General features: G+C 42.4%; 1 protein-coding gene across 1 annotated transcript; it reads left to right on the top strand.

Moving 5' to 3' along the window:
* The first annotated feature begins 865 nt into the window (after positions 1-865).
* Positions 866-1,450, top strand: LOC109244236 (craniofacial development protein 2-like). Its single transcript, XM_019411293.1, has one exon. The coding sequence runs from the start codon at positions 866-868 to the stop codon at positions 1,448-1,450; it is 585 nt and encodes a 194-aa protein (XP_019266838.1).
* Positions 1,451-14,509: the final 13,059 nt, after the last annotated feature.

Genomic DNA, 14,509 nt, shown 5'->3' with positions numbered 1-14,509 from the left:
TTTGAATTAGGGGATTATCTATCTACCAAATTGAATACATATGAGTCTAGTTTCTAACGTATTACACCGTTTGTTGATACGACATAGGAGTAATGAGATATTTGCAGTTTAACGAGACTGCGCAGACTGCATAGGTGACAAGTAGGTGTGTCACTAAAGCTTTTTTAGCACTACATTTCTTGTGTTATATGAGGTTTTTTTGAGACATATTATATACCAAATTGAAGGTCTTGGAATGTAGTTTCCATCACTCTTAATCGTTTGTTCATACGACATTCGGATAAAAAGATATAAGCGTATGGAGAACAGCCAATAATAGGGTGCCAAGCTAGCACCTCTTTGACTTTTCTAAAATGGATATATATAGGCCCTATGTCGTCTCTTTATTCACTTTTCCACACAACACGACAAGAATAAGACTCCTAAACGTATCCTCAAGCACTCCATAATGGTTTCCAAGAATATTAACATCCCGAGTACGAAATCAAGAAGCGATAACACTAGAACGATCCCTACGACGTAAGTATCGCTAAATCGCCTCTCTTTTCTTTGTAGTTTGAGTTTTAGAAGGTACGTCATAGTTAATAAAGCGTCTAATTTCTGTATTTAAGCTTTAAGTTTCAAGGAAGGTTGATAAATTCATTTCCTAATAGTTATAATACGGGACGGTGATCGGAAACCGTGAGTTTGAATTATTCGACTTGTAGTAGACTGTTTTGTGGGTTGTTTCATGTTGCTTTTGGGCTGTCTATTTTTCTGTTGTTTAATGAAGTTTTGGAGGAGAAATGTTGTGGAGAAACACCACATAATTGAGAAATGGTGGATTAATCATTCATTATAAAATTCTGGGGTGTTCGATAGGTTAATGTCTATTAAGTTGGTGGTTGGAGAGTGCACCTTAAATGTCGTGAGTGCGTATGCGCCGCAAATGGGCTTGGATGAGGAGGTCAAGAGGCGCTTCTGGGAGGGGTTGGATGAGATTGTGCGTAGTATTCTGCCTGCTGAGAGGTTATTTATAGGAGGGTATTTTAATGGGCATATTGGGTCGACTGTAGGCGGCTATGGCGAGGTGCATGGTGGCTTCGGTTTTGGGGATAGGAACGCAAGAGGTACTTCATTGCCGGATTTCGCAAAGGCATTTGAGCTGGTAATTGCTAACTCTAGTTTTCCAATGAGGGAGGAGTATTTGGTTACTTTTCAGAGTACGGTGGCGAAGACTCAGATTGACTATCTTCTCATTAAGAGGTGCGACAGAGGGCTGTGTAAGGATTGTAAGGTTATCCCGGGTGAGACCCTCGCGACACAGCATAGGCTCTTGGTGATGGACGTCGGTATTATGACGAAGAGGAAGAAGAGTACTGCACGAGGTCGACCGAGGATCAGGTGGGGAGCCTTAACTAAGGATAAAGCTCAGGAGTTGGAAGGGAGGTTATCGCCTATGGGAGCATAGAGGAGTAGTGGGGACGCGAGCGTTATGTGGTCGACGATGGTGGATTATATACGGGAGGCAGCGAGATAGGTGTTGGGATTCTCTAAGGGTTACGCTGGCGGGCACAAAGGCGACTGGTGGTGGAATGAAGTGGTCCAAGGTAAAATAGAAGCGAAGAAGACGGCGTACCAGAAGTTAGTTGGGAGCACATGCGAGGTAGAGTGGAGTGAGAACAGGGAGAGGTATAAGGTAGTTAGGAAGGAGGAGAAACTGGCGGTCACGGAGGCTAAGACTGCGGCTTTTAGTCGTCTGTACGAGGAACTAGGGCCAAAGGCGGGGAGAAAAAATTATTCCGGCTGTCCAAGGCGAGAGAGAGAAGGTCCGGGATCTGGACTAAGTGAGGTGCATCAAAGATGAGGACGGTAGAGTATTGATGGGAGAGGTCTAGATTAAGAGGAGATGACAGACTTACTTTCATAAACTTCTGAATGAAGAAGGGGATCAGGATATTATGCTAGGCGAGTTGGGGCATTCCGAGAGCCACCGCGATTTTGGGTCCTGTAGGCGCATCAAGTTTGTAGAAGTCGTGGGGGCAATACGTACGATGAGCAGGGGCATAGCTATCGGGCCTGAGGAGATTTCGGTCGAATTTTGGAGGTGTGTGGGTAGAGCAGGCTTGGAGTGGTTGACTAGGTATTTTATGTTATTTTCAGGACGAAGAGGATGTCGGACGAGTGGAGGTGGAGTAAGTCCATTGTACAAGAACAAAGGTGACATCCAAAGTTGCAACAACTATAGGGGTATCAAATTATTGAGTCATACCATGAAAGCTTGGGAGAGGGTAGTAGAAGCGAGGGTGAGGAGGACGGTGTCTGTATCACATAACTAGCTCGGGTTCATGTTGGGTCGTTCTACTACAAAAGCTATCCACCTTATTAGGAGGTTGGTGGAACAGTACAGGGATAAGAACAAGGATTTGCACATGGTGTTTATTGATCTGGAGAAAGCATATGACAAGGTTCCTAGAGAGGTTCTTTGGAGATGCCTAGAGGCTAAAGGTGTGCCGGTTGCGTACATTAGGGTGATTAAGGACACGTATGATAGAGCTAAGACTCGGGTTAGGACAGTGGGAGGTGACTCTGAGAATTTCCGGTTATTATGAGGTTACACCAAGGATCTGCGCTTAGCCCTTTCTTGTTTGCTCTAGTGATAGACGCACTGACACACCATGTTCAAGGAGAAGTGCCATGGTGTATGTTATTTGCTGATGACATTGTTCTGATTGACGAAATGCGGAATGGCGTTAATGAGAGGTTGGAGGTTTGGAGACAGGCCCTTGAGTCTAAGGGTTTCAAGTTGAGCAGGACGAAGATGGAGTATCTTGAGTGCAAGTTCAGTGCCGAGCCGAGGGAAGCGGGCATGGACGTCAGGCTTGGATCACAGGTCATTTCCAAGAGAGGCAGTTTCAAGTACCTTGGGTCGATTATCCAAGGGAATGGGGAGATTGACGAGGATGTCACACACCGTATAGGGGTGGGGTGGATGAAATGGAGGTTAGCATCTGGAGTCATGTGCGACAAGAAAGTGCCTCCACTACTCAAAGGTAAGTTTTACGGACTGGTGGTTAGGCCGGCCATGATGTATGGGGCTGAGTGTTACCAAGTTAAGAACTCACATACCCAGAAGATGAGAGTAGCAGAAATGAGGATGTTGAGGTGGATGAGCGGGCACACTAGGATGGATAAGATTAGGAATGAAGATATTCGGGAGAAGGTGGGCGTGACTCCTACTGATGACAAGATGCGGGAAGCGAGGCTCAGATTGTTCGGGCACGTTCAGATGAGGAGCTTGGATGCCCCGGTAAGGAGGTGCGAGCGGTTGGCATTGGTGGGTACGAAGAGAGGTAGAGGGCGGCCTAAGAAGTATTGGGGAGAGGTGATAACGCGGGATATGGCGAGGCTTCAAATCTCTGAGGACATAGCACTCGATAGGAAGCTGGGGAGGTCGAGCATTAAGGTTGTAGATTAGGAGGTAGTTGAGTTCATTTAGTCAACCAGTGTGAGGCTAGGCTGATAGGATTCAGTCTTAGACTGCTACTCGTCAGTGTTGTGTTTTCACTACCCTTCCATTTTCATAGTTTAGGCCTTGTTTACTGGTTATTATTTCTGCTTTCCATTTATTCAGTGATTCTTGTGATGTCGTTATTATTTCCATGGTTTTTATTTATGGTACTTATATATTGTCTCTTTTCGTCTTTTCGTCTTCTTGAGCCGAGGGTCTAGCGGAAATAGCCTCTCTACCCCATCGGGGTAGAGGTAAGATCTGCGTACACACAACCCTCCCCAGACCCCACTTGTGGGACTATATTGGGTCGTTGTTATTGTTGTTGTTGTTGTTGTTGACACTACTATAGTTGACGTTTTGGGTATGAAATGATTGGAGTGTGTTGGGCGGTTGTAAGATAAATATAATATGGATTTCGACTTGCATCCACTGTATGAGGTAATTATATTGTGTTCTTTCATGTACTTAAGGTTATCTTGACATTGATTAAGTTAAATGGATGGATTAGACATGAACTAGTGAATAAAGTTGCTAATTGAGGAAAATTGGAGTTGTGGATTATTTTCTTTGTTATAAATATATGGTATAAGGCTGGAATCAATGATGAATGAATTCATTATCATGTTAATGATACTATTGAGTTAAAGCAAGAAGTCTATAAGGGGTGATACGGGGTATACGAATTCCAATTGGAGCTTGCCGCTCGTCGTGAAGTAGTTGTGACTTGTTGTTGTTTTATGGTGTCTTGTTATTGATAATTTTGTATTGCTGGATTTTTCTGGTCATTGTTGTTGGTATATGGTATTGGAGGAGGCTCTTGTTACAGGGGAGATGCTGCTCAAATTTACATAAACGAGCTACTAGTTTAAATTGCGGACTTATCCTTTACTAAACACTGATTTTGAATCTCCTTATGCTATGGTAGATTGAATTGAGTTGTTTGAAGAATTTCTCGGAAGGTATTAAGGACTCAATGAAGTTAAGGTATGTTAAGGCTAAACCTTTCCTTCATTTTGGCATGATCCATTAACTATATGTGTTAGCTAACAAGACATAAAGAGAAGTTCATATCCCTGAATTTATGTACATTTTCCTAGTCTCATAAGTTACAACATTCTTCCTTATGGGGACTACATATTCAGTTTATTTTTGTCTTCTTCCAGCCAAGAGAGCAGAGAGTCTATATATATACATTATTACAGAATTTTCACCACCATCGAGCTATAATCGATGGGCAGGCCCCTATTGGGCAACCTCCGATCAGATGGTGAGTTATATACCGAGCCTACTATGGCTGAGCGCGTATGAGCGAGCCCATAATGGCCGAGATACAGAGCCTAGTATGGCCGAGCGCCTATGAGCGAGCCTACTACGGCAGAGCAGTTATACATACCGAGCCTTATAAGGTCGGACAGCTATTTTACTTACTATATTGAGAGAGTTGAGTCAGTAACAACAGGTAAGCATTGCTTCAGATTATCTTTAACTCCCAGTTACTTTCAGTTATTATATTATCAATTCAGTTTCACCTTTCAGTTATTCTATTACCTTACATACTCAATACATTATTTCTTACTAACGTCCCTTTTGCTGGGGACACTGCATTTCATGCCTACAGGTCCTCATTGATAGTTGGACAGACCGTCCCAGCAGACGGAGTCAAACATCAGCTTGGTTGGTAAGCTCCACTTCCTCGGAGTTACCAGGCCTAGACCTTGGAGTTCATTTTATATATACAAGTTTGATGGGTAGGTCGAGACCCTGTCTCGACCATGGTACAGTTCAATTATCTCTAGCGGCTTGTAGACGAGTCCTGTATATTTTGTATATCAATAGATGTTCATGGAGATTTCATCGGCCTGTACAGTTATATATATCAACTTTTGGGTATGTTTACCCCACAGATAAGAGGCGTTATTTTCAAATGATTCAGAATATGGCCTCATCTGCCTAAGTTGAGGGTTACCCCTCCAGAGTTCACAGTTACAGAGTGGTACGCTCGGGCCGAGTATGGCACCGGGTGCCGGCCACGCCTCTTTAGGTTTGGGGTGTGACAATTCAATTGGTCTGGGTATTACATGGTTTTTGTTGTTGCTTCGCTCATATTTGCTTATAAACTCCATCAGTTGTGTTATGGCCTTTATTTGGCAATTGGTTTTGTTAGATTAGTTCCTACGCATTAGGTATGTACTGAAACTCCACGTTTTCTTTCAATCTGTTCTAGTATGAAATTGTGTTCGTCTTCTGATTTATTTGTTGTTATTTTTTTGATTTGTTAGCTTTGATCTAGGTTTCGTTGGTGAATTAAATGCTTTTAAATCTGATTGAACTATGGCTATGGACTAATTTTGAACTCATGAATATAAAGTGGTTGTTATTTCTGAGCCATATGATGGATTAGATCTTTAAATTCAATTCCGGTTCAATGTTGTAGTTTGTTTCAATTCATTATGGCTATATTTGCAATTCGACATCCGATTCAGGAAAATACTTACTACTAGAAGTTGTGTTGATAGGTGCCTAAGTGTTAAATCGGGCTAAACTTGCAATTCCTTGTTTGGGTTGAGAGAATTACAACAGTTCTTGTTAGATTTTTTTTAAATTGTCTGTGTAATAACATTAGTAAATCGACTCCTTTTGATCTAACTTTCAAAGTTATTGATTAAATCTGATAATCCCATCTTGTTAGTAATTTATGAAGGGTATGGGCTCAAACACATAGTATTAGTAATGGACCATCATGCAAGCACCAAAGCAAATGCAAGCTAGTTGAATCAGAAATGTTCTCAACTCTAAAACTCTTCCGAAATGATTAAAACCTTATCTATCATAATTTCCTTTTCCATAAACTCATGAATGTTGTCGTTTGCTTTAGGCGTGATTAATAATAAATCATCATAACTATGGGTACGGTTCCCGTGGCATAGTGATGATACATAATCCCCAATTCAAGTGTGCGTTTCACGCGACTTGACCATAACTTCAAATAAATATGTTGTGAATTACGGGTGCGTTTCACGTGACACGGCAATATGTAAAAAAAATAACGAGTGCGTGACATCGCGACTTGTTAAAATAAATTCTGCAAATACTAAAAGCGATTAAATAAATAATTAAAAGTGGTATATAAGCGGTAATGCAAAAAGGTTTCAAAACATAAAATAATTCAGATAATCAAGCCAAGTATTAATTGTTAAGAGATCGTGCTAAAACCACATAGCTCAGGAGTGCCTCACACCTTCTACCATGTTAAAAGAAATCCTTACCCGGTCTTCTGTGTTTGGGACCGTAAATAGAGTCAATTTTCTCAATTCGGGATTCTAAAATAAACCAGTGACTTGGGGTACCTTAATAACTATTCCAAGTGGCGACTCTAACTAAATAAATAATCTCATTTCGAATAATGTCAATTTAATTAAAAAACTCCCTATTCCTGGAAAAAGGAGGTGTGATAGTGATATGGGTTACAACCATTATTCTGGGAATACTGTTGATGCACGAGATGAAAGTCTTACCATCAACATATCATCAGTTGCTGAAATTCCCAACTCCCAAGGGGATTAAACAGATTAAAAGCGACTAACCGACAGCAAGGGAGATGAATGCAATTCTGGTCTCCAGTAGCAAAGGGGAGGAGCATGCGACATAGCAATTACAGGAACCAACGCATGCTCCAAAGTCAAGCGAAGCTAACTAGGGGGAAGAGGCGTCAGAATCATATCAGGTGCCGAGATATTTCTAGGTACTAGAAGATACGGATGCAACGAAGTCCGCAGCGGAAGAGCTTGAGCAAGTCGCATTGTTTGAAAAGTTCTTGGAGAGGAAATTCCATTTGGGGACAGGATTACATCCCGAGCTCAAGTATGGATTTATTGAATTTCTTAAATTTAATACCGATTATTTTGCGTGATCACATGCGGATATGATAGGTATCTCGGCGGAAGTGGCCATGGACAATCAAAGCTTGGATCCCACCATTCCTCCGGTAAGACAAAAGAAACGTCCGATTGTCGAGGCAAGAAATAAATTCATCAAAGAGGAGGTAACTCGCTTGCTTAGTATCGGTTCAATCCGAGAGGTAAAGTATCAAGAGTGGCTAGTGTAGTCTATAAGAACTTGAATAAGGCATGCCCAAAGGACGTGTTCCCACTGCCAAACATCGATCAAATAATTGATGCAACGGCCGGACACGAGTTAATGAGTTTCGTAGATGCCTACTCCGGGTACAACCAAATTAAGATGAACCTAGAGGATCAGGAAAAGACTTTATTCATAACAAATTTTGGCACATATTGATATAATATGATGCCCTTCGGATTAAAGAACGCCGAAGTCACTTATCAGCGGCTCGTAAACAAGATGTTTGAAAAAAAAAAATAGGGAAAACCTTGGAAGTTTATATGGAAGATATGCTTGTTAAGTCTTTGAATGTAGGTGAAAATCTTAAGCACTTGCAAGAAACTTTCGACATCCTAAGGAAGCATAATATGAAGCTTAATCCTGAGAAATGCGCGTTCGGGGTCAGCTCCAGAAAGTTCCTAGGATTTCTGGTGTCACAAAGGGTGATTGAGGTAAACCCCGATAAAATCAAAGACACTGCAGACATCCCGAACCAGCTGTCAAGCGTGAAAGAGGTTCAAAGGCTCATAGGGAGATTGGCTTCTTTGAGAAGATTCATTTTCCAGTCATTGGAGAAATGCCACCATTTCTTCACACTACTCAAAAAGAAGAACTTCGAATGGACCCCGGTATGTCAACAGGCTTTAAGGAATTTTAAAAGATACTTGTCAAGCCCTCAGTTACTATCAAAATCGGAGGAAGGTGAAAAATTGTTAATTTACCTAGCAGTCTGGGAACTACCGGTAAGCGCTATTTTAGTCCGTGAGGACGAAGGCACGCAACTTCCCAATTATTATGTTAGTAGAATTTTAACGGGAGCAGAAAATCGCTACCAGCATCTGGAAAAGCTGGCCTTAGCTCTCGTATTCGCACCTCGGAAGCTGAGGCCTTACTTCCAATGTCAACCGATAGCTGTGGTGACCATCTTTCCCTTGCGAAATATCCTTCATAAACCCAAACTCTCGGGTAGGTTGGCCAAATGGGTCCATCGAAATTAGTGAATTAAACATAGAATACAAACCTACGACTACGATTAAGTCACAAGTTTTGGCCGACTTTGTGACCGATATCAATCCGGGACTGCTGCCTCCGGCAACCAAAGAGGCAGTTATGGTATCGGAGTCGTCATCGGGAGTTAGGACCCTGTTTATGGATGGATCTTCCAACATAAAAGGTGTAACCACCCGACCGGTTATTTTGAGAATTTGCACTTCGCTCGCTAGTTCTCGGGCATGACTAGCGCCGTGTGATGTATTATGCCTTATGTAAATCATCGGTTTTGGTTTTTAGGGTAATCGGAATAGATTTGGAAGAACAATTCTCAATTCGAAGCTTTAAATTTGAAAGGTTTGACCAAGGTTTGACTTTTTAGCATTCGACCTCGGATTTGGTTTTTATGATTTGGTTAGCTCTGTTAGGTGATTTTGGACTTGGGAGCGCGTCCGGAATATGATTTGGAGGTCCGTGGTAGATTTAGGCTTGAATTGGCAGAATTGGAAATTTGGAGTTTCCGGTCGGCAGTGGAAATTTTGATGTCTGGGTCGGAATGGAATTCCGGAAGTTGGAGTAGGTCCGTTGTGTCATTTGGGACATGTGTGCAAACTTTCATGTCATTCGGACAAGGTTTGATAGACTTTTTGATCGAATTCGGAATTCGGAAGCTTTGGAATCCTTAGGCTTGAATCCGAGGGTGATTTGATGTTTTGATGTTGTTTGGGGCGTTCCGAAGGTTGGAACAAGTTTGAATGATGTTATGGGATGTGTTGGCATGTTTGGTTGAGGTCCCGAGGGCCTCGGGTGTGTTTCGAATGCTCAACGGGTCATCTTTTGGACTTAACGAGTTGCTGGTTTGCTGGTGTTCTGCAACTAGTGTGTTCTTCATCGCGATCGCGGGAGGAGGTTCGCGATCGCGTAAGGCAAATGGGAGGCCAGATGGGTTAACTCTTCGCTATCGCAGAGAACGGGACTCGATCGCGTAGGTCAGTCAGGTTTCACAACGCGAACGCATGGGCCAGGCCGCGTTCGCGTAGAAGAAATAAGGCGGCAGAGGAAATCTGGTGTTACCCTTCGCGTTCACGTGGGATCAATCGCGATTGCGTAGGTCAGGGGAACCACTACATCGCGTTCGCGCATGGAGTAACGCGGTCGCGTAGAGTAAAATGTTGAGGCAGCGAAATTGTTCTTCGCGATTGCGAGGGTGTTTCCGCGATCGCGATTAAGGAAATAATCCCTGGGTAGAATGTTTAAATAGAGGTCTTTGCGAATTTTGGCCATATTTCACCATTGTTGAGTGGTTTTGGAGCTTTTGGGAGAGATTGAAGAGGGATTTGAAGGGAAACACTTGGAGGTAAGATTATTGAACCTAAAACTCGATTCTATGTTGATGTTCAAATGTTTAAACATGGAATTTATGGAAATTAGTGGTTAAAAATTGGAGGTTTAGGGCTTGAAATTGAAGAGTGTAAATTGGGGATTTGAGGGGTCATTTGAGGTCCGATTTTGATGTTCTTGGTATGTATGGGCTCGGGTGGGGGGGGGGGGGGGAGGGATTCCAGTGATGTGATTTTTATCAAAATCCGAGACGTGGGCCCGGGGTCGGGTTTGACCAAATTCGGGATTTTTGAGTTAATTTGATTAACTTCGCTTGGGCTTTGTTCCTTTAGCGCGTATTAATGGTATGATACCGATTTTGGTTATATTTAGAGCTTTCGGGGGCCGATTCGAGAGGCAAAGGCGTTGCGGGCTAGAGTTTGGACCGGATTGAGGTAAGTAATGATTATAAATATTTTCCTGAGGGTATGAAACCCCGGATTTCACATCGTTGTGCTACTTTGAGGTGACGCAGACGCAAGATAACGAGCGTGGGGTCGTGCACCGTTGAGGATTGTGGCTTGGTCCGTCCCGTACGACTGAAATTGAATAAAACATTCTTTCACTTTTATCTCCCTTTGCTTTATCTCATTGGCTCTTCGGGTCGCCTGATATTCTCTTTTTACTAGGGGCGGGAGTCATACTAAAGTAAATATTTATCCCTTCTAGGATGACACTACATGTCTTCTGATATTTTTGAATGTTCTAGTATTTATATCTGACTGTACTATTCTAGAGTGCACCATCTGGTATGCACGATCTAATAGGGCCTCAAACAGGGCCACATCGTCAAGAATTCTCTCATTTGGTGCCCTAACCTGCTACTGTATTAGCCCTCTGGCTAGCTGTAATTTTTCAAATTGCAAGCATCTCTATAATTAGCAAACATAAGTCTTGGCTCGAACTCTTATGACTCAGCTCTATAGCACGACATGGATTTGAAAGAAGGGTAACATACACCTAAATGCCTTGTAGCTTCCTGTTTATATAATGTGGTGCAAAACATATCTATAAAAAAGGCTCTGCTAGACATGGCTTGTAGACTCCCTGGGACAGAGCTACTCTAATACCAAGTTTGTCACGCCCCAAACCTGAAGAGGCGTGGCAGGCACCGGGTGCCATACTCGACCCGAGCCAACCACTCTGTAACTGTGAACTCTAGAGGGGTAACCCTCAACTTAGGCCGATGAGGCCATATTCTGAATCATCTAAAAATAACGCCTCTCTCATATGTGGGGTAAACATACCCAAAAGTTGATATATATAACTGTGCAGGCCGACGAAGCCTCCATGAACATCTACTGATATACAAAGTATATAGGACTCGTCTACAAGCCTCTAGAGATAATTGAAATGTACCATGGTCGGGACAGGGCCTCGACCTACCCATCAAACCTGTATATATAAAATGGACTCCAAGGTCTAGACCTGGTAACTCCAAGGAAGTGGAGCTTACCAACCAAGCTGATGTTTGACTCTGTCTGCTGGGACGGTCTGTCCAACTGTCAATGAGGACCTGCAGGCATGAAATGTAGTGTCCCCAGCAAAAGGGACGTCAGTACGAAATAATGTACCGAGTATGTAAGGCAACAAAATAACTGAAATCTGAAACTGAACTGATAATATAATAACTTAAAGTAACTTGGAGTCAAAGATAATCTAAAGATATGCTTACCTGTTGTTACTGACTCAACTCTCCCAATAGGGGCCTGCCCATCAATTATAGCTCGATGGTGGTGAAAATACTGTAATACTGTATATATATAGACTCTCTGCTCTCTTGGCTGAAAGAAGGCAAAACTAAACTGAAAAATGAAGTCCCGATAAGGGAGAATGCTGTAACTTATGAGACTAGGAAAATGTACATAAATTCAGGAATATGAACTTCTCTTTATGTCTTGTTATCAAACACATGTAGTTACTGGATCATGCCAAAATGAGGGAAAGGTTTAGTCTTAACATACCTTAACTTCATTGAGTCCTTAATACCTTCCAAGAAATTCTTCAAATAACTCAGTTCAATCTACCATAGCATAAGGAGATTCAAAACCAGTGTTGAATAAAGGATAAGTCCGCAATTTAAACTAGCAGCTCGTTTATGTAAATTTGGGCATCATCTCCCCTGTAAAAAGAGCCTCCTCTAATACCACATACCAACAACAATGACCAGAGAAATCCAGCAATACAAAATTATCAATAACAAGAAACCATAAAACACAAGTCACAACTACTTCATGACGAGCGGCAATCTCCAATTGGAATTCGTATACCCCATATCACCCCTTATAGACTTCTTACTTTAACTCAATAGTATCATTAACATGATAATGAATTCATTCATCAATGATTCCAGCCTTATACCATATATTTATAACAAAGAAAATAATCCACAACTCCAATTATCCTCAATTAGCAACTTTATTCACTAGTTCATGTCTAATCCATCCATTTAACTTAATCAATGTCAAGATAATATTAAGTACATGAAATAACACAATATAATTACCTCATACAGTGGATGCAAGTCGAAATTTATATTATATTTATCTTACAACCGCCCAACACACTCCAATCACTTCATACCCAAAACGACAACTATAGTAGTGTCAAACACCCCGAAAATGTTACAAAGAACGATTAATCCACCATTTCTCCATTATGTGGTGTTTCTCCATACCATTTCTTCTCCAAAACTTCATTAAACACAGCAAAATAGACATCCTAAAAGCAACACGAAACAGCCCACAAAATAATCCACTACAAGTCGAATAACTCAAACTAACGGCTTCCGATCACCGTCCCGTGAGTTATAACTATTAGGAAACAAATTTATCAACCTTACTTGATATTTAAAGCTTAAATACAGAAAGCTTAAGTACTCAGGATGTTAATATTCTTGGAAGACCTTGTGGAGAGCTTGAGGATAAGTTTAGGGGTCTTATTCTGAACGTGGTGTGTGGAAAAGTGAAGAAAGAGACGACATAAGGCCTATATATATCCATTTTTGAAAAGTCAAAGAGGTGCTAGCTTGGCACCCAATTATTGGCTCTTCTTCAGACGCTTATATCATTTTATCCAAATGACGTATGAACAAATGGTTAAGAGTGTTGGAAACTACATTCCAAGACCTTCAATTTGGTATATAATATGTCCCAAAAAGACCTCATATAACACAAGAAATGTATTGCTCAAAAAGCTTTCGTGACACACCTACTTGTCACCTATGCAGTCTGCGCAGTCTCGCAAAACTGCAAATATCTCTCTACTCCTATGTCGTATCAACAAACGGTTTGATGCTTTAGAAACTAGACTCATATATCTTATATTTGGTAGGTAGATCATCCCCTAATTCCTAGTATATTGTATAAAAGCTCAGCTATATTTGACCTTATATTAAATAGCCTTGGGATTATCTTGAAAATGAAAAATATCGTTTGTTTTGGTAATGTGTCGGCTTGCCTAGTACCACGATAGGCGCCATCATGACAGGGTTGGTTTTATTTCGTGACAAGTTGGTATCAGAGCCTAGGTTACATAGGTCTCACGAGTCATGGACGGGTTTAGTAGAGTCTTATGGATCGGTACGGAGACGTCTGTACTTATCTTCGAGAGGTTGCAGAACCTTTAGGAAATTCCACATTCTTGAATTCTTATCGTGCGAATCTGTTGATTCTAGTAACTAAACTTCTGTTATTCTATTCTCTCACAGATGGTGAGGACACGTGCTACCAGTCAGGACAGATGGCCACCAGTAGCACCAGTTGGGGTCGCGAGAGGCCGAGGCCGCGGTAGGGGCAGGGGTGTAGCCTGCACAGCATCTAGGGAAGCACCTACAGATCCACCAGCTGCCCCAGCTCATGATCAGGTCCCAGTTGTGGATATACCAGCGGGACCAGCCCAGGCACCGGTTGTGCCTATTGTTACCCCAGGTCTCTAGGAGACATTAGCTCAGATTCTGACCGTGTGCACCAGTCTTGCTCAGGCGGTCGTTGTTTCCACTACAGTAGCTACTTCCCAAGCCGGGGGAGGCACGCAGACTCCGGCGCCCGCACACCCGAGCAGGTTGTTCAGGGACTTCAGACACCGGGGGCACTACCAGCCTAGCCGGTTGCACCTGCTCAGCACTATGTGGTTCTAGTCATGCCTGATTATGAGTAGCATAGATTGGAGAGCTTTGGTAGACTTCAACCTCCGACTTTCAGTGTAGAGGGCGAGGATGCCCAGGGTTTCTTGGACAAGTGTCAGAGGATTCTCCGTACAGCAGGTATTCTGGAGACCAGTGGGGTCTCGTTCACTGCCTTGCAGTTCTCTGGAGCTGCCTTTACTTGTTGGGAGGCTTATGAGAGGCGTAGGCCTGTTGGTGCAGCGTCCCTTACCTGGCAACAGTTCTCCGTTCTCTTCCTAGAGAAGTATGTGCCATAGTCCTGCAAAGAGGAGCTACGCAGGCAGTTCGAGCAGTTGCATCAAGATGATATGACTGTGACGCAGTACAAGATGAGATTTTTTGAGTTGGCCCGTCATGATATT

This window comes from Nicotiana attenuata, unplaced genomic scaffold, assembly GCF_001879085.1.
Source record: "Nicotiana attenuata strain UT unplaced genomic scaffold, NIATTr2, whole genome shotgun sequence".
Lineage (NCBI taxonomy): Eukaryota > Viridiplantae > Streptophyta > Magnoliopsida > Solanales > Solanaceae > Nicotiana > Nicotiana attenuata.
Note: the sequence above shows the minus strand (reverse complement) of the source record. Positions and strands in the feature narration are given on the sequence as shown.

Coding starts and splice junctions, on each gene's coding strand:
- LOC109244236 (XM_019411293.1), top strand. CDS start 866: ATGTCTATTAAGTTGGTGGTTGGAGAGTGCACCTTAAATGTCGTGAGT.